The 19,327-nt window shown below is 55.9% G+C and overlaps 3 protein-coding genes across 4 annotated transcripts; 1 reads left to right on the top strand and 2 right to left on the bottom strand.

The window, feature by feature from the left end:
• Window positions 1-1,354: 1,354 nt before the first annotated feature.
• Window positions 1,355-4,429, bottom strand: KLHL10 (kelch like family member 10). The gene is made up of 4 exons (XM_065651389.1): window positions 3,995-4,429; window positions 2,870-3,487; window positions 2,256-2,405; window positions 1,355-1,726 (listed from the first exon to the last, which is right to left on the bottom strand). The coding sequence occupies exons 1-4, from the start codon at window positions 4,412-4,414 to the stop codon at window positions 1,355-1,357; spliced, it is 1,560 nt and encodes a 519-aa protein (XP_065507461.1). The 5' UTR covers window positions 4,415-4,429.
• Window positions 4,430-6,055: 1,626 nt separating this feature from the next.
• On the top strand, window positions 6,056-12,404 carry NT5C3B (5'-nucleotidase, cytosolic IIIB). 2 transcript variants are annotated; one of them, XM_065651419.1, is made up of 9 exons: window positions 6,056-6,096; window positions 6,784-6,882; window positions 7,458-7,527; window positions 7,794-7,840; window positions 8,309-8,394; window positions 8,576-8,665; window positions 9,272-9,434; window positions 10,367-10,567; window positions 10,885-12,404. In XM_065651419.1, the coding sequence occupies exons 1-9, from the start codon at window positions 6,094-6,096 to the stop codon at window positions 10,993-10,995; spliced, it is 870 nt and encodes a 289-aa protein (XP_065507491.1). In that variant the 5' UTR covers window positions 6,056-6,093; the 3' UTR covers window positions 10,996-12,404. The 2 variants fall into 2 exon arrangements, with proteins under 2 accessions (XP_065507491.1, XP_065507492.1); XM_065651420.1 differs by having other exon boundaries at window positions 6,080-6,185.
• Window positions 12,234-18,232, bottom strand: FKBP10 (FKBP prolyl isomerase 10). The gene is made up of 10 exons (XM_065651390.1): window positions 18,016-18,232; window positions 16,589-16,734; window positions 16,153-16,342; window positions 15,730-15,875; window positions 15,436-15,625; window positions 15,026-15,171; window positions 14,699-14,888; window positions 14,198-14,340; window positions 13,853-14,016; window positions 12,234-13,585 (listed from the first exon to the last, which is right to left on the bottom strand). Exons 1-10 carry the CDS (start codon window positions 18,207-18,209, stop codon window positions 13,400-13,402), a joined length of 1,695 nt encoding a protein of 564 aa, XP_065507462.1. The 5' UTR covers window positions 18,210-18,232; the 3' UTR covers window positions 12,234-13,399.
• Between the last annotated feature and the right edge of the window lie 1,095 nt (window positions 18,233-19,327).

The raw sequence follows: 19,327 nt of genomic DNA on the forward strand, positions 1-19,327 counted from the left end.
TTTAGCCTGCTAACCTGTGAATTGCATCACAAATTCCTCGTGGCCCTTGACTGCCGTGGCTTGCTGGGTGTTTATAAAATGATCCTATAAACGAAAGGCTGGGAATTCTTTCCAGGTGTTTATAGTGGCTAGTTAAATGTCAATAGATCCTGGTGTGTATTCAGTATTCAAAGGCTGACTTCTGGCCTTCTTAATGTAAAAGAACATCAGGTAGAGTTTTTCCGCCTCCTTATGACAATCATACCTCTCTACCTGTACTGAATACGTGCCACAAAATGCATGTTCCATGTCCTGTCTCTCTGCTCAAAGTATTAGTGGAGTAGGAGACATCCTCCCTAGCACTCGACAGTTGTTGTAGTAATTTCTAGGTGCCATATGTGTACATAATATTTTATAACTACGTGAATACTCTGTTAGTATGCTGGGTTTGTATGTATTTTTAATAAGACTCTCTTGCACATAGTAGGATACCACTCCAGAAATGAAGAAGACATGCCAGCTTTTTAGCATGCATTATGCCAACTATGCCAAGCATTCCGCTATGCTATTTCAATATCATTTTTCTCCATTACAGTAAATGTTAAAATCAGAGCTATGGGCTCAACTTGTGTGTCACAGAATAGTTTTCTTGCTACTGACAAGCTTGAGTCACAAAGAGTTGCAACTTTTTAGGTTATTTTTAACACAGCCTTGTGATAGTATGTTGTAACATTCAATGGGCTTTAGAAAAAGCAAGCTTAAAATAAGTGGTTTATGGCTTAGATTTACTTTCAGCTATGTCCACATTCCGTTAGGGTATAAATCATACCTCTAGTTTGACAGTCCTGAGTGGAAGTCTGATAAAACAAGTGCTCCTGAGGATCTAATCCTGTTACTAATATGAATGTAAAGTGTGGAACTAATGAGATATTTGAAGACCATTAATAGTCAGATGCTCCCCGTAGGTCCGAGTCGCTGTGGATCACGGCAGCTGTGGTCTCCTGGCAGTATTAATGTAACTTCAGCAGCTTGCCTGGGGAAGCAGCATCCTGTACTTACTTCCAGTAAGGTAAAGTAGTATGTGCATATAGGCTGTTTGGAACAAATCCTACTGTAATGTTCTTTATCTTAAATACACTGTAATAAAGTTTATTGTAATAAGTGAATTAATGAAAATAAACCTTTTATTTCTCTAGCATTCTGTTGTACCTTTTCTTTTTTAAGTTGCTCTGTAGGCTGTGGCCGATTCATTCTGTGGCACCACAAAATGTAAGTTTTAAATTATTCTTTTGGCCCGTATCAATTGTTTTTATTTTAGAATAAGTGAATACATGTACTTGCTGCTTGGAAGACTTTATTAGCTAAGTGGAGCTGTTTATGCGGGCAGGCTACTCGTTGAAGAAATGAACCTCACTTCCTTCGAAGTTTCATCCACATAAGTGTCTCGTCTAGCAACATAATCCCCGACGTTCGACAGACCCGGCACGACGCAGCAGCTCAGAGCGCTGCGGTAAATGCCCATGTCGTGAACGTCGTACCACTCGTTACTGTTTTCATCGTAACACTCGACGTTGAAAGTAGTGGTAAAACCGTTAAAGCCGCCAACCACAAACAGAAGATCGTCCACCACCTCGATGCCGAAGTTGCTGCGGGGATTGAACATGTTGGGAACCACGCGCCACGTGTTGGCCACGGGGTTGTAAGCTTCCACGCTCTTGAGCCGGTTGACTCCATCAAATCCTCCCACCTGCGAATGCCAGAGGTACAGAGTTGAGATTGGCCTTTCCTCACTGGCTAATTTGGTTGAATTATTTTATGCACAAGTGAGATGGTGCCTCGCTGACTTCAGTTTGAGCATTGCTGAGGGCATGTGAGCTCAAAACACAACTCTGGCTCATTGCAGACTGCTCCCTTGTTCTTTCTGGAGCTTCCAGAAGTTATTTTGTGCAACTGCCAGATTTTACACTTCTACGGAGTTCAAATGCAGTGCATGGGTAAGATAAACAGAACCAAGCAAATGTTCTGTGCTGCTCATGCTGTTAGCAGCAGCAGGAGATAATTTCTTTGCAGCAACTGCTTAAAAACAGTCTGTACATTTTTCATAACAAAAAGTGTGCAGGTGATAATGTTCTCAGGAGGCATATCAACCATCCTGGCTCCAACTTTTCCTCCCAAAATCTCACTTAACAAGCAAATACGCAGCCTGAAGATTTAGGAAATGCAGGTTAAGTACTCGAGCGCTGGGTGGTGAGGCAGAGGTGCCACCTCTCCCTTACCGCATACACTTCGTTCCCGTACGCGATCACACCTACTCCGCTTCTTCTGCTTCGCATGGGGGCTATGAAGGTCCATTGATTTTTCATGGCATCGTACACCTCAGCTGTGATCAGGCATTCATTGCCGTTGAACCCACCACATATATACACCTGATTACAGGAGAAAAAACAAAAAAGTGTGAGCAGGGCAGTTATTTTTTTGGTAGGAGAACACATTGGCGAGAAAATGAGTGGTGCGGGTGGATTTTTCGGGTTCTGTTTTGTTTTTTTAATGGGAATGGTCCTGTCATCCTGGGTTTGAAGTAGTAAAAGTGCAGCGAGTTATTCAGGCTGCAGGATTTAGACTGTTTATTTCCTGAACTGTGTGGGTATTTCACTTGTGGCCAGGAAAACTCCTGTCCGGCAGCAAGTGGCACTGGTGGGAAGCAGCTCTGGAATAGTTTTGGCACTCCCATCATATCTCTGCCACACCAGTCAGTTGCTGCCTCTTATAGAGCTTTTTACCTGTAGCTCCGGGATTTAATAGATAAGGTTTACATGAGCTGTCTTCCTCTTTATTTTAAAGATTCATACTCCAGCCTTAGCTGCTTTCAAGAACCTCACGGTCTGTTTACCTTCTCGTGCAGCGTGGTCGCGCTGGCATCGCTTCTCTGCTCGTGCATGGGGGCGATCAGCGTCCACTGGTTCGTCTCCGGCTCGTACCGTTCAGCCGTGTTCAGGCGCATGTACCCGTCGAACCCTCCCATGGCGTAGATGTAGTCGTTGAGGACGGTGACGCTGACGTAGCAGCGCCGCGAGTGCATGGGCGCGACCTGCTGCCACGTTTTCTGAAGCGGGTCAAACCGCTTGACGCTGTTGAAATAATCCACGCTGTCGAATCCTCCGATAACGTAGACAAAGCCTTTCAGATAAGCCGTGCCGTGATAGGCAAGGGGGCTTTCTTGCTCGCATGTGACGTTCACCCAGTTGTCTGCGCGGGTATCGTACGTCTCGATGGCGTTGGTTGGGCTCCCCCCGCTCCAGCCTCCGATGGCGAACAAGACGGCGTAAGGCAGGCGAGGCCGGGTGAGCGGGTTGCTGAAGTTGGTGAAAGACGAGCCGTGCATGTTGAGGTTGTACATTTCTGTCAGCGCGTTTATGATGAGAAACTTGCACTCCTCGTTGTCCTTCACGTAATCGTGTCCTTTGACGTTGTTCATGAAGTAATCTGCTTGCATCAGTGCCAGTCGAACCTGGAAAATGCAAAAAGGAGGTTAGAATATTGACGCAGATGGTTTACACCTTGGTATCCTTTGTGCGTAGCTCCAGTGCTAGATGGCTTTGCTTTCAGGTTAGTGTTGTTTAACACGTATTAGAGGACCAGAGAATGAAATGTGTATTTTTCAGCTGGTCCAGAAAGTGGTCTACAAGGATAAATCATTTGATTTTGCAGCAGGGAGTCTGCCACTGCCCTGGCACGGTGCTTTTATTTGCGTAGTATAGCTTGTCTAGGCAAATGCCCTTAAACTTTGTGTATGTAGAGATAACGTCGTCCCATGTGAACTTTGGCCCTTCCTGGGTGTGAGGGACAGTTAAGCTCTAAACATAAGGAAACCTGCACTTAAAAGGTTTGCCCCAACCCCAGCACGGGATCTTTGCAATAACCTAACGCCCTGAAAACTCATTTCTTTGTGAGCAGCGTTAGGAGGCTGCGATGTCCTCCGGTCCTCCACCCGTGCGCAGGTGGTGACGGCGCTAACCCTGCTCAGCAGGTCTGCAATGTGCTTCCTCCTCTTCTCCGGGTTGTGACCGATCCATTTCAGAATGGCCTCGAACACAGCGTCTTCTTGTTTCACGTTGAGCTCGTCCTTCTCGATGATGTGCTTCAGTTCGTCGGCAGAGAGGTCTAGGAACTCGCTAGACACCCTGTAGATGTCCTCAAAGTGGTGGAGGATGAATACGTAGGCTGCTTCTCGCAGGTCGGGACAGTGGTAATAATCTGTGAGTCTACAGATGCCGATGCAATTTTCCAAACATAGCTGGGATTTTAAGAACTCGCAGCACAGCCTGATGATGCCCATTATGTTGAACTGGTCTGCTGCAGTTAACAAACTTTCCACGTTGTCGACCGTGATCGGTACGATCCTGGTGTAGGCGTACTCGATAATGAGCCTCATCATTTCAGGTGTAGTTCCAGGGATTTTATATAGTATTTTATTTGCATTGTTCCAACTGCTGGTAAACAAAGCCCTGAAAAAAACAACACAGCACTGGGGGAAAAAACAGCTTTACTGTGTCAAACCCTCATCCCATTATTCCCTGTGCCTTCTTGCCTGGGCCCCAATTTGGGCAGTAGCCAGGCGGGGAGGCCATGTCGTTTATTAATTAATGTTTTACTAGCTGGTTGTTTTAAAAAGGAGTCACAACCTCTGGCTGTGGGCAGAGAGCAACAGAGTGAGTGGTCACCTTGCTTCAACAAGATTACCAGAGAATAACGGTGCGTGGGGAAGGAAAACCTCCCGCCCGACAGCAGGTAAGCCAGGCTGGCCACGCTCCCAGCCCCGCGCCGCATCTGGGGGCTCATCAGACACCGCTCAGGTGTCACGTACTAGGTTGTGGATTAATTCTGGTGTCCAGCCAGGTACCAGGACTATGGGAGGCTGCTGGATGAGAGTTTTAGAGCTGATGCAAGCACTGGAGATGTGCTAAAGTGTGTGACACAGACTAGGACGTACTGTTTGGCCCCATCCCCTCTTGTTTCAAGCACTGACCTGAAATAGTGACTGCAGCTACAGAGGATGTTCTTGTGAGCATTGAATTCGGTGCCACCCACGCTGATGATCACATCACAGAGCTTCCCTTCCAGGCGAAGCTCGTTGAAGATGGTGCAAGCCATGGCACTCATCTTCCGCTCCATGTGTGAGGATGAATAGCCAGTGGCAGCCAAGTTATCGCCCATGTTGAAGCTTGAGACGGTGGGAGGTGCTTCTCCCTGAGGTGCTACGGGGCTTTGGCCTTGCCCTCCTTCTCTGAAAACCCAGTCTGTCTGGTGGTTCTGGAATATGCCCCATAATGAGATCACAGATGTGGAGGGGACGCCGGACGGGCTGTACGCCCCTCTGCATGGAACGGGCACCTGGCCTTCGCTTAACCACAACACACATCTAACTGTGCCCTGTCTGGCTGCTCCGAGCAAAACCAGCCCTGTGATTCCCCTGTGACTTTTAAATATTATTTAGCCTGGGTATCGAGCTCCTCAGATGTCGGCACCGACCGCTTCTGCAGTGCCCTCGTATTACACCAGCTCGCACAGGAGGAAGCTGAGCCGCAGGCTGGCTAGTGTCAGTGATGAAGCTGCAGATACTGTCGCTGCCGTGTCTGCTGCTGGTTTGGAGGGTGGAAGGTGGGGACAAGGAGAGGAGAGCGGGGGGACCGGGCCCCGTCCTGACTCCTCTGCCTTCGCTCACGGCCAACCGCTCTTCGCTTGTGCCCCGTCACGTCTGTAGGTAACGCGGCTGCCAAGCAGCACCCCTGTGATGGTCCCACCATAGCGTGGAAAACAGTTCGGACTTCTCATGTTACTGTCGGTGTCGGTTGTTTGTTTGTTTGTTTCAAATTAGATTTTGTGGTAACTGCTTATTTTGTTTGTTTTAATCCTTTCTCTTTCGCCTTCCTCACTCGGAGCGTGTTGCAAACGAAACGCAACCGCGAGTCCCGGTCCCGGGAGCCGCTCGGGGCGGACCCGGGACAACCCCCGCCCGGCCCCGGCCCCGGTCCCGCCCCCGGTCCCGCTCCGGCTCCTCCCGCGGCTGCGCGGCCCCGCCGCCCCTCGGCCCTTCCCGGCGCGGAGCGCAGCGCGATGGTGAGAGCGGCGGCTGCGGGACCGGGGCCGGGACCCGCGCCCGGGGGTTGTGAGGAGCGTGGACCGCGCCGGGGAGCGGCGAGCCCGGGGTGGGGAAGGGGCGGGTGATGGGGGAGCAACGGCTGGTTCCGAGGGAACAGGGTCTGGGGAGCGAGATTTGGGGAGCACAGCCCTGGGGAGCAGGGTCTGGGGAGCAGAGTGTTTGGGGAGCACAGCCCTGGGGCAGGAGGAGACGGGGAGCACAACCAGGATGGGGAGCAGGGTTTGGGGAGCACAGCCCTGGGGAGCAGAGTCCTTGGGGAGCAGAGTCCTTGGGGAGCAGGGTTTGGGAAGCACAGCCCTGGGGAGCAGAGGGTTTGGGGAGCAGAGGGTTTGGGGAGCAGAGGGTTTGGGGAGCAGAGGGTTTGGGGAGCAGGGTCCTTGGGGAGCAGGGTCCTTGGGGAGCAGGGTCCTTGGGGAGCACAGCCCTGGGGAGCAGGGTTTGGGAAGCACAGCCCTGGGGAGCAGGGTCCTTGGGGAGCAGGGTCCTTGGGGAGCAGGGTTTGGGAAGCACAGCCCTGGGGCAGGAGGAGATGGGGAACACAACCAGGATGGAGAGCAGAACCGCAGCCGGAGGGCACCGGTCCCCCAGGAGCTGTGTAGGATCCCAGGGGTGTCACTTAACAAGGAGGGGGTCTCTACCTGCAGGTGCCCGAGCTGGAGAAAGCCACGGTGCGCATCCGGCAGCCGGAGCGCGTGATGGGGATAATCCGCTCCATGAAGGCGCAGGGGATGAACAAGCTGCAGGTACTGGCCCGGTTTGGCTCCGGCTGTGGCGGGGCTGGCCCAGCTGAGAGCAGGTGATGCATCGGTCCTTGTCTTCAGCTGCCCCCCCACTTCCTCAGCCTCCCCGGCCGTGGGTGGCTGCTCCAACCCAAGGAAGCACCTTCTGCACATTTTGCAGAGGGAGAAGCCCCAGATGAGATGGAGGATGGGGCTGTTTTTCCTGTCGAGGTCCATGCTGGTGGTTCTCCCTGGATGGGCCTTTTTCTTCCCTGTTATGCAAGCTATAAACATGAGCCAATCCCCAAACCGCCCCCCACTCCACCCACGGCAATAAATCAGCAGGATTAAGCCATTTGGTGCTGATAAGAGTGCCGGGGTGGGAGGGGTGCCGGCTGTCTCAGATGAGGACATTTGCTTCACGGCTGGCAGGAGCGTCCCTGTCCCTTGCTGCTGTGTCCTGCTGCCAGTCTGCACCCTCACGTGAGACGTGCCAGCGCTGGATTTGCATCCTTGCCGGCAGCAGCACCCTCGGCTACATATGGCAGAGGCAGAGCGCACTGGGTCATGCACAGATTTGCTCTTATTTCACCTTCCAGGTCATTTCAGACTTCGACATGACGCTGAGCAGGTTTGGGTGCAACGGCAGACGCTGCCCCACTTCGCACAGTGAGTTGCAGCCGATGTTTTTACTGTTGCTAATTCTGTTTGTTTTCCGTGTTTGTGTTCTCAGTCCCCGTGGCTCCCGTTATCCTCTGCCTCCCTCCTTTGCCAAGCCTGACCGCTCCATCTTGTTCTTTCTCAGTGCAGCTCTGGGCTTCAGCTGCTTGCGGCTTTTTTGGGAAGAGCTGGCGCTGAAGGTGCAGGATAGCTGCCTTTTAGAATGCCTTTCGATGCTCCTGGGCTACAACGTTGGCATTTTATTGTCTTTACAGATATCCTGGATAACAGTCGTGTTATCAGTGAGGATGGCAAGAAGAAGGTAGGTGCTGGTTTGTAGGGCTCTGCTTCTCAGCTCTGGTTTTTGTCCCTGTCACCCATCACCAGGAGGCTGTAATGGCTCATGTCACAGCTCTCCAAGCTGCGCCTTGCTGCAAGGGTCCAGCCTGCATTTCAGGCAGTGGTGATGGAAGGAGAAGTTAAAAAGGGAAATTTAATTTGCATGCTCAGCTGTGGGCATTTTCGGTCTGATAAGAGGAGGAAGGGTGTATGTGTGTGCATCTCTACGTGCACTATTTGAAGCAAGGTGAGACAGCCAGGCTGCTGGAGGGTTAATGCTTCCGAGAGCTCCAGATTTGCTCAGAGTAAAGTTGCTTAATGAAACAGGTTTGGTGTGTTTTTCATTAGGAATTGAGATGCTTTAGAGGAATTTAGAGGGTTTTTTTGTTGTTTACAGTCTCTTTAGATGTGACGTTCACTCTGTTCTTCTTCCATCTTTACAACACTCCAGCTGAAAGATCTGCTCCACTATTACTATCCCATTGAAATCGATCCCAACCGGACCCTGGAAGAGAAACGGCCCCTCATGGTGGAGTGGTGAGTGCTCCTATGTGATGAGCTTGACCTCGAAATAGCAACTTCTTGCCCCTGTGGACTACAAGACCCAAGGCTTGAGCTGTCTCTAGGCTTGACAGCAATACCAGGAAGTTTTAGTTGTTGTTTTTCTGGCTGCCTTAAGGCTGCTGCCCAGGAAGCTCACTCTGCTGCCTTCCCTTAGGTGGACCAGGGCCCACGAGCTGCTGTCACAGCAGAAGATCCAGAAGGGCGACATCGCCCAGATCGTCAGAGAATCGGACGTGATGCTGAGGTACGGGCTCGGGATTCGGCTGCCTGTGCTCACGGTGCAAGCTCCTTGTTTTCACCCTCCCCTGGGCGCAGTCCCCGCAGCGTGGCAGATGCAAATCTCCCTTCCTTCCTGGGGCCGAGGGCTAATCGTGAACGAGCCGCAGCCCGAGCTCGTTCCCCGGCTGCAGGCTGCTCCTTCCTGCTCACAAACCGCTTCCACCTCCCTCAAGTCCTGGCAAGGAGCGGCCGAGGGGACGGGCGATGGGCAGAGCTCCCCGTTTGCAGGGGAGGGGGCGGCGCGCATCCGATTTCACCCACGGCACAAAAATGTTGCGCTAAACTTGCTGTTAAAGCTGACCTTGGCAGCAACGGTCCTAAAACTGTGCTGGGGCGCTGCTCCCAGGAGGGGTCCGGGGTTCTGCTGCACACCCCTTGCGCACACAGCGAACGCCACAGAAATGCTGGTGCCACAAAAAGCTCGTGCTTTTTGTGCAGAGCTCGCGTGTGCATTTGTCTTTGGGAAGTCCTGGGCAGAAATAACGAGCCTCGCAGCCCACAGGACACCAGGCACCTCGCCGTGAGCTGGGAGGTGGTAACACGATACGTGTAACAGACGCTTCTGCTCTAGGGATGGATTCCATGAATTATTTGATCAGCTGCATAAGTACAACATCCCCCTGTTTATCTTCTCTGCTGGTGTCGGTGACATCCTAGAAGAGATTATCCGTCAGGCCAACGTCTTCTACTCAAACGTCAACGTGGTGTCCAACTACATGGACTTTGATGATAATGTGAGTTTCTGCATCGTGTTCGTGTGGTGTGCTTGCAGAGAGGAGGGTTGTTGGACTGGAATTGAGGGCTGCAATACGTTTAATAGAGACACAGCTGGGTTAAAAGCTGCCTGTTAACATTTTTAAGGGATTGCGACCTGCTGCCTCTGTAGCAGCCCCCTGAACATCAGCACTGGGGGTGTTAGAGGTTCCCCTGTCCTCCCCAGCGCTGGATCGGCAGTGAGAGGGAGCAGAGGACAGACAGGGCAAGCAAGCAGAGTGCAGGAATAGCTGAGCGTCTGCTTGTGGTCTTGGGGACTCCTCACCTTTCAAACCTGCTTTTTGGTGGCAGAAAGGACGCTGCTGGGTCCGTGTCCAGCGCTGGGGGCTCCATCTGGGTGCAGGGTGAGGACGGAGTTAACTGAGCACAGAGGTCTCTCCTGATCTAAAGGCCAGATGTCCTTTAAAGCAGCCTGGAAGGCTTTTGTTGATGTACGAAAGCCCGAAAAGTCCCAGTGCACATCAGAAAATTGCACGTCTCTCACAATGCAGCCCTCTGTTCCCACGGGTGGTGCGCTGGGACAGGCGGTCCCCGGGGGAGCATGGGACAGTGTGACAATCCTGCCTTCTATGAGGGCTCCGCTCTGCCTGGGGTGTCTCTGACCGCAGTTTTTCAGGGCAGGACAGAGCCCCAACCAAGGTCCCCAGGATCTCCATCCTTTGTGTTTGTTCTCGCCATCTGGGAAGGGCTGGCTCTGCAAAAGGGGACTTTTGGGGACTCTCTCCAGGTGTCTCTTGGCTGCTGGGTTTCCAGACTCCTTGGGGGTGTCTCTGAGATGAGAGCTGGTGCCCTGTGAGCATCATCCCCATTTGCCCGTTCCAGGAAAGGTACTGAGGCTGCGGCACAGCGGAGGGATTGCTGTGGGATCAGTTTGTCCGTCCTGTTTGCACAGGGAGTCCTCACGCATTTCAAGGGACCTCTCATCCACACCTACAACAAGAACAACAGCGTTCTGCAGGGTACGGAGTATTTCCAGCAGCTGAGCACTAGGACAAGCATCGTCTTGCTGGGGGACTCCATGGGTGACCTGACGATGGCAGACGGTGTTCCCAGTGTGGAGAACATCCTCAAGATCGGCTTTCTCAATGACAAGGTGGGTGTGAGAAGCAGTTTTCTTGCTTCCCTGCCAGCCTTCCCCAGGTGCAAAGCTCGGGGGGCAGCAGAGAGGGGCACACGGCTGCCCGAGTCGTTTGGGGGCTGCAAGAGATTTGTATGAGCTCCCATGGGGTGCGTGGAGGGAACTGGGGGGTGTCTGCTGAGCTGCCGGTGCGCCTGGGCCGTTGTCAGGGTGGTTATTGACCCCTCTTTTTGGTAGCATCGAGAGATGCAAGGGCTGTGGGTGCAGCATCTCCATTCTCAGCTGCTGGTGTTGACGGTCTTCTCCTCTCGGTCCCGGCGGCCGCGCTGCAGGTGGAAGAGCAGAGGGGGAAATACCTGGATGCCTACGACATCGTGCTGGAGAGCGACGAGACGCTGGACGTGGTCAACGGGATCCTCCGGTACATCCTGACCGAGACATGAGCTGGGGAGGCAGCGTCCCGCCTCCAGCCCCTCAGCAAGACGCCTGGCCAGTGGATGTCCTTCCCTTGACAAAGCTGGAGTAGATCTCCTGGTGCCTGCTGGGCTCCATCCTGACGCTGGGCAGGCTCCCTGCCCCGGCTCCCGTGTGTTGTGCACATCCCGACCTCATTAACCCCCTTCATCAGCCCTGGAGCAGGAGGGGTGAGATGGAGGAAGCTTCTCCGCTCCCCTTACCCGACCTGTGCCTGGCTCTTCGTCATCCCGTGCGGAGTTCTTCATGCCACGCGGACCTTCATCCCTGTCACCGCTTGAGGCCACAACAAACCGTTTCACGTTTCAGGTAGAGATGTTCTGTGTTTGCCTCAGCACTTGAGCACAGAAACGGAGATCGTTTGCCGTGGATTGAGGACAGACCCGTTTTCTGGGGGCTGTTGAGTTTTACTGTGTTCCTGTCTAAGAAACGTCTCTCTCGTGTCCTGTTTTCTGTGGGCTTCAAAGTGCCTGGGCTGGGGTGGCGCTGCCAGACATAGCATCGCCCGCCCTGTGTCCCCCACAAAAACCCTGCGGCTCCCCGGCCCTGTGCCCCAGCCCTGCTGTCCCTCTTGCTCCGTTACAGCTCTTGCTATTAAAAAAAAAAAAAAAAAAAGGCTTTTCCAGTCATCTCTGCATCCCGTGGAGCTCATCCGATGCTGCCGCACAAAGCAAGAAGTGAGATTGTCCGCTGGGGGGGTTTGGGTGGCAGCGAGCTGGGTGCTCGGAGCAGCGCGTTTGCAGCCGTGGGTGGGGAGGAGAGGCCGATGGCAGCAGTTTGCTTTTTAAGGAATGTTGTAACTAACTGTCCTAAACTTCTGGGCTCATCCTGGGTTTGGCCCTCGCTGCCTTCCACGTTGTGGATGAGTAAATGAGACTCGTTGAAATAAAAACGTTGGCTAAAGCTGCGCCACGGGGGGTTTGTGCCCAGGGCCGAGGAGCTGTGGCTGGAATTGCTGCTGTCCCCCTCCCGCCCTCCCCATCCCTGCCAGAGCCCACCGGGGCTGAACATCGTTGCTGGAGGATCCCAGGAGCTGAATTTTGGGTTTTCTGTCTCTCCTGCCTGACCCAGCATGTGCTGGATGGAGCCTGAAATGCCCCCGGGCACCGCGCTCCCAAACTCATCTCTGCACCGCTGCCCGGACGCGCAGGAGTGTTCCATGGCAAAGTAACCTGACACGAAAGCAAACTCCTTGGAAACCAGTAGAAATTATTTATTCGGTGCAAGGTAGAAGTCGTCGTTTGAGGGGTTCACCATGACCCTTTACACTGTTCTGTTCTTGCATTTATCTCTGTCTGCAAGACACACTGTGCAAAAGCTTTTATTGCTGGTGGGAGGTGTTGGAGCCGTGCTGGTCACAACTGGAAAACCTGAGAGCGCTGAGTTAATGAGCTGCATATAGCATCAGAATAAAATTGGGCTGATTTTTCTCAGTCACTGGGGGCTGTCGCTGCAGGGTGGGGAGGATGCGGATGGGGATGATGCTGCTCCCTGAGGGCCTGGGTGGGAGAGGTTTTCTGTTTTCCTTCTCCCAGCTGCCAAGGGGTCTGTTGGGTCCCATCCCTGCTGTTTAGGGGGAGCCCAGACTTTCTGGAACAGCAGATGCCTGTGGGGTATCGGGGGTTTCACCCTGGGAAAACTGAGCCCCCCCAGCCTCTTGTCTCAGGGAGGGTGGCAGCAGGGACCATTGCAAAAGCCTTCTCTTGATTGCTGAAGAATTTTATACGTGTATATAAAAAAAAAAAAAAAAAAAAAAAAAATCCCAACCCTAAACTACAAAATGCTGCGGTAGAAGTGGAGGGGAAGCCCCCGCCTCCCTCCTGCCCCGCTCCCGGAGGCAGCACGGGCAGGTGAGGGGGCTGCAGCGGGACGTGCAGTCGCTGGCTGGGGACAAAGGCGCTCGGGGAGGGGATGTCACTGCCCCAGCCTTTCCGTGGGGAGCGCGAGCAGGGGGGCCAAGCGGGTTTTGGCAGCAGAGGGGGACAGGACAGGGCTCCAGGGTCTGCCCCAGCATCCTTGGTCCTGTTCGATGGCAGAGGTGTCATCTGCAGAGCGGGGAACACAAGGGGATGGGGAGGGAGTGGGAACACGGGCACTGCCATCCCTGTGGGGTATCAAGGCTCCCAAGAACGTGGGTGTTTCCTACCTTCTTGCCTGGGTTTATTAGCTGGGGGTTGGCGAGTTTTCCTGCCCAGGAGGAACACATCAAAAACCCTCAGTTAAATAATAAGGGGGGGAAAAAAAATCAAAATATAACACCCCCACCAGAGCTGGGGAGGGCCAAGGGCAGGTTCCCGGGGCAGCCGGTGGGGGAGATCGGCCGTGGCACAGCCGGGACAAGTCCTGTCTCCAGGGGACAGTGGGGTCCGCTCCTCAGAGCTCCTCGTGGATCTTCTCCTGGTCCTCGTCTGACTTCAGCTTCAGCTCCTCGGAGGTGATCTTCCCGTCCTGGTTGCGGTCCTGGTTCTTGAACATGTCGGCGATGACTTTCTCCGGGTCGGAGCTGGGCATGAGGCGGCCTTTCCCTTCCGCCACCTGGCTCTTGATGAAGGTGGAGAACTGCAGCGGGGAGAGGTGAGAGATGCAGCTTTGCTCCGTGCAGCAGCGAGGACGGGGCAGGGACAAGAGCTGCCGTCGGCGTCCCTGCCCGGTCCCAGCCCTGCCCGCATCCAGCAGCGATGCTCTGGGCTGGGGGTTTTTCCCTGCACAGCTCTCCAGGCTCCCAAGTGCCCAGGAACAGCAGAGCCCTCCCGGGGCTGCCCCCCAGGACGGGGTCCCCTGTGCCCATTTCCTCCTGCACCCCATAAACTCGGGGCCATTGCTCACCTCATCGGCGGGGATCTCCCCATCCTTGTTCAGGTCCATTTGCTCGTAGAGGTTCGCTGGCGGCTCCCCGTGCCAGATGAAGAGGTAGCCCTCAGGAACACCCTCCTCCATGGAGATCAGCTCCACCTCGAAGCGGAGCACGGCGCTGCCTGGCACCCCTCGGGCTGAAGAAAACAAGCGAAGGCGGCTGCGTCACGGGGGGAGCCCAGCAAAGTGATGCCACTGATGGGTAAAAGCCTCCCAGCCCCCAGATGGGGTGGGGGGGTGCGAGGGAGGCAAGGATGGGTTCAGCAAGGCAATACCCCCCATTTGCAGTGCCCGGGCAGCCGCACGCCGGTCCCCTACCTCCGCTCTCCCCGTGGCCCAGGTGCGGGGGGATGATGAGCACCCGCCTCTCTCCCGCGCACATGTTGAGGAGGCCCCTGTTCAGGCCCTCGATCACCTTGTTGGTCCCCAGAGTCACCTCCTGGGGCTTCTCGTAGTCGTGGCTGCAGCAGGCACAGAGAAGACCACGCAGCTGAGAAAACTCCCGGGACCCAGCGGGCAGCCCCGCCGTGCCCCAAAACGCCACTCCTTCCATCCCGCTGTGCCCCAAAACCCCACGCCCTCCACCCTGCTGCACCCTGAGGTTCCACACCCTCCACACCCCAAAACCCTGCACCATCCATCCCGCCGTGCCCCCAAATCCTGCACAGTCCTGCTGCCCCGTGGCCAACGCGCCGGTGCCACCCGTTGTGAAGAGCTGGTGATGCTCCCAGAGCTGCTCCGCTGTCCGTCCACCCCCCAGCTCAGCACCCACCAGGATCCGGCCCCGCGAAGGAAAGGGGTGCTGGGGCGAGCACGCACGAGGAGAAGAGCTTGGTGCCGTCCAGCAAGGAGCAGTTGTAGTGGTAGCGGACGAAGTCTCTGTCGCGGGTGGTGACGTTGCAGCCCTCGGGCCGGTACAGGGTCTCAATCTCCACCGGGTCCTCGGGGTTGTGGAAATCCATGATGTGGACGTCGAAGATGAGCACGGCTGAGCCGGGAATTTTGTCCCCTGGAAGAGGAGCGTGAGGAGAGCTGCTGGAACACCAGCACTTTCTGGATGTTAGACCCGCATTGTGCTGGTACACAGGGCTGGAGGAGGGGATGCTGCAGCCCGGGGATGCCGGACCCCGCGGGGCTGCCCTTTACCTGCTCCGTTCTCCCCATAGGCCAGGTGTGGGGGGATGACCACCCGCCGCCTCTCTCCCACGCAGACCCCTTGCAGGCCCTGGTCCATGCCGGGGATGATGTAGCCCTTCCCGATGTAGGTGTTGTAGGTGTGATTGCGGGAGTAGCTGCAGAGAGAGAAGCCCCCGGCACCGTCATGCAGGAGAGCATGCCCGTCAACCCCAATCCCTGCACCCCAACCCTCGCCCCTACACCCCAACCTGCACCCCTGCTCCCCCAGGAGCCAAACCTTGCTCCAGCAAACAGGTTTTGTCTTTTCTAGCCTATTTTGTGCCCATTACCACCTTCTCCTCCAGCCTCTCCTTGCAGCCACCATGGGGCAGGAGAAGACATGGGGGGATCTCCCCGTGCGGCCGCTTCCCTCCCCGCACCTGGAGTCGAAGAGCGTCCCGTCCATCAACGTGCCGTTGTAGTGGTAGCGGACAAAGTCCCCGGTCACAGCCCTGCGCTTGCAGGACTCCGGCACCTCCAGGTGCTCCAGGAAGACGCCGTCCTTGGGGTTGTGGAAGTCCACCAGCAGCACGCTGAACACCAGTGACGCCTGTGGTGGGATCACGGTCCCTGCGGAGGAGACCCAGGTCAGTCCAGACAAGGGTCCTGCTGCACCGTGTGGGGCTCTGTGCCCAGGGAAGGGACTGAGCGCGATGGGGTGATGCCCAACTCACCGTAGCCCTTCTCCCCATAGGCCAGGAATGGGGGGATGATGATGCTCCTCTTCTCCCCAGCGCACATGCCCAGCAGCCCCTGGTCCATACCCTTGATCAGCCAGCCCGTGCCCACGTAGGTGTCGTAGGTGCCGTTCTTGCTGTAGCTGGAGGGGAGGAATGAGGGGGTTCAGCTCTGGGGCCATACCAGCTCCCCCCAGCTGGTTTGGGGGTCACGAAGCTGCACCAGCCCTGCCGGGGTGCAGAGTGGGAGAACACAGGGAGGCTGCTCTAACTGGGGTGCAGCGTGGGCCCCCATGTCCTGCCCCAAGCCAGCGTCCCCTTGTCCCTGCCACCCTGGTGTCCCCAGCCCCAAGGCAGAGGGTGCACTCGAGCTCCAGTGCCCCGTACCCCGAGGCGAGGGTCCATCCCAGCGCCCCGTACCTGGAGTCGAAGGAGGTGCCATCCAGCAGCGTGCCGTTGTAGTGGTACCGCACAAAGTCCGAGTTCTGCACCGTGCGGTTGCAGCGCTCCGGTTTGGACAGGGTGGTGATCTGCAGCTTGTCGTTCTTGTTCCAGATGTCCAGCATGACGACGTCGAAGTACAAGGTGGCATCCGGGGGGATCAGCCCCGCTAAAGGGGCAGCAGCGAGGACAGAGCATCTTAGGTGAGAGCAGCAGGGGCTCCGTCCCCCAAAGCCACATGTGCCAGTCCCAAGGAAAGCAGCAAAGCACGGGGGGGTGTAGGATCCCTCCTTCCCGTCTCAGGCACCACTTGCCTTGGCTATTCAGTGCCCTGGCAATGGGGCCGTGGGTTGCCCAACCTCCATCCCTGGGGGTTTGCTGCCTCCACCCCCCGCGCCGTGCCGCAGCCCCTTACCCACACCGATGCTGCCGTAGCCCAGGTGGGGGGGCACGATGAGGTGTCGCCGCTCGTTCACGCACATGCCCTGCAGCCCCCGGTCCATGCCGGTGATCAGCCGCCCGACGCCCACCACGCCGGCCACTGTGGCCCCTCGGTCATAGCTGGGGCGAAAGGACAGACCCCTCAGCGACACGTGGGTGCAGGGCAAAGCCCCCAAAGCTGCTGGCACTAGGGGGGCTCCATGCCAGCGCCGAGGGCTTGGGGTGGATCCAGAGCCAGACCATGAACTCTGCAAACGTCAAGGGATGGTGCAGGGCTCTCGGGTGCCTGTGCACCCAGGTGCAGGCAAACAGCATTTCTGCTGCTTCCAAATCATTTTGCACATGGCACCTTTGGAGCTTTACGAAGCGATATCTCAGGCTTCGTTTTTAAGCTGCACGTTTGTTTTTATTTTTAAATATTAAAATACTCCAAGAAGCAACTGGGGAGGCTTCAGATAAATTGAAATCCTTCATCTCTTTTAATGTGCAGCTAACACTTTCTCCTGGCAGCACGCTGCACAAGTCAGGACAAGGAATTATTTTAGCAGTGAATGTCCCCAGGCTCCCATTGCATTGGGGCTTGGAGCAGCGACAGCACACGGCTCAGCTACTTTCTCCCCCACACATGCTCGCAAGAAAGGTAAGACACATTTAACCGGAGCAGAATCCCTTTGTTTTCCAGGGCTCTGAAAAATGCCGGTCTGGAAAGTTTTTGTTCGTGCACAGAGCCCCAGCACAGCCCAGTTTGTTTCTGTCCTTTCACCGCGTCCCTGATTCTTCCCTGCTCGCAGCAATGCAAATCAGGGACTGCACCAATGTAAACACTGATTTACAGCCGGCGTGAGCAGAGCAGGATCGATGCACGGGCCGAGGAAAACTCAGACCAGCGTGAGTGAAGCCTCTTAGGTAATGAACGGGTTTAACCGCTGCCACGTTTCAAAGTGCTTGAAGTGTTTTCCCCTGCCTGTGCAGCGCATGCAAATAGTGTTCTGGAGTGCAAAATGTCTCACTTAGGGCCAAATCCTGCCCATGCCTGAGACGGGCTTCCCTGGAGGGCTCTGCGGGGTCCACAACGGGCAGGGGCTGCTGGAAATGGGGTGCACAGGAGCTGCAGCCCTGGGTGCGGGGGGGACGGCTGCATGCGCTTCGCTGGGGGCCACGCCAGGGACCCCCGGTCTGGCGCATGTCCAGGGGTCCCCGGGCTCACCCCAGCACCCACCAAAAGCCCTCCTTGGGGTCAAAGCTGCAGGACCCGAGAGCTGGCCCGAGCAGGCAGCCGCCGGCTCCTCGGGGTGCGATGGGGTGACACCCGCGGGCTGGGGGGGAGGCATGCAGGGATCCCCTCCGCAGCGCAGGGCTGCCCGGGGCCGCATGCATTCGGTAAAGAGCCGAGGGCGATACCTGGAGTCAAACTTTTTGCCATCTTTAAAGGTCCCATTGTAGTGGTAGCGAATGAAATCCCCCATCTGGACTTCCCGCAGGCAGATTTTGGGGATATAGTATCTGTCTATCACCACGTCTTCCAAGGGGCCGGGGTCACCCAGCCCTGGGGTCCCCAGGATGCTCAGGAGGAGGACGAGGCTGCCGGGGGCCATGGCGCTGGGACGCTGCTGCCGGCGGAAAGGCTCGGCGGGGGGAAGGCGGAGAGGTGGGGCCAGCCCCGCCGCCCCCCTCCCGTGGGACGCCTGCCCAGCCCCGGCACGGCTGGAATTTCTGTACACGTGTACCCAAGGCCTGGCGCCTCGGCCTCGCCAGCCGCGCTCCCACCGCGAGTCGCCCCACGGCATCGCGGCGACAATTCCCCCCAGCCGGCGGCAGCAGGAGGGAAAAGTCGCAGCGACAAAGTTCCACGTCAGGAGGGTTTCATTTTTTATTTTTATTTTTTTTTTCTTTTTTTTTTTTTTCTGGGCAGTTCCTTCTGCAAAGGAAGAAGTTGAAGAGAGATATTCGGAAGCAAGTTTGTGCAGCTGGAGTCCCATCCCAGCCCCGCTCGCTCCGGGTCCTAGCGCTGCCTGCGCTCCTCCCAGCAGCCTCCTCCCGTGGCCAAGATGCTGCTACTCAGCCCCTGGCAATTAGGCAGAGTAAATATAAGCAATTAACTGTTTTAATAATAGCTACCACTCTTCAGTTTGGTCCTGGCAGATCTTTTATTGAGTGGCAACGATTAAAAATGTGAAATTACCCCTCTGACAGTCTTATACAAATAGGAACAGCACTAAATGCACACAGACGTGCTGCCCGCGCATCCCTGCTCCCCCAAGAGCAGGAGATGGGCATCGTGGTAAGAACTCTTGGCAAGTCCCCAGTGGGAAATATGACAGTCCATAAGCCCAAACCTGGCTTCTCTGGCTACTCCTGAGAGCAAAAGCTCAAGCAAAGCGCTGTCGACTCCCTCAAGCCCAGCCCAGGGATGCTCTGCAGCTCCCCAGCGCAGCACCAGTAGCTTGGGGGGACTCGGGGCTCTTGTCATGGCCCAGCGAGGTTGGGGCCTGACTCTGGGCAAGTGAGTGCTTACTAAGGGGTGACGGCACCCCAGCCTGCGTGCTGTTGAGCTGCTTGTCCGCAGGGAGGTGCTGGGCACTGCTAACGGCCTCAGCAGCGTTCTGGCTCCTGCTGCAACATCCCTCAGCACCACCGTCCAGCCGGCAACAGAGTGCTGGGCTTGGGCTGGGGCCAGCGTGGCCATGCCAAGGCCTGGCGCGGTGCGGGCCTG

Source organism: Caloenas nicobarica, chromosome 24 (genome assembly GCF_036013445.1).
Source record: "Caloenas nicobarica isolate bCalNic1 chromosome 24, bCalNic1.hap1, whole genome shotgun sequence".
Lineage (NCBI taxonomy): Eukaryota > Metazoa > Chordata > Aves > Columbiformes > Columbidae > Caloenas > Caloenas nicobarica.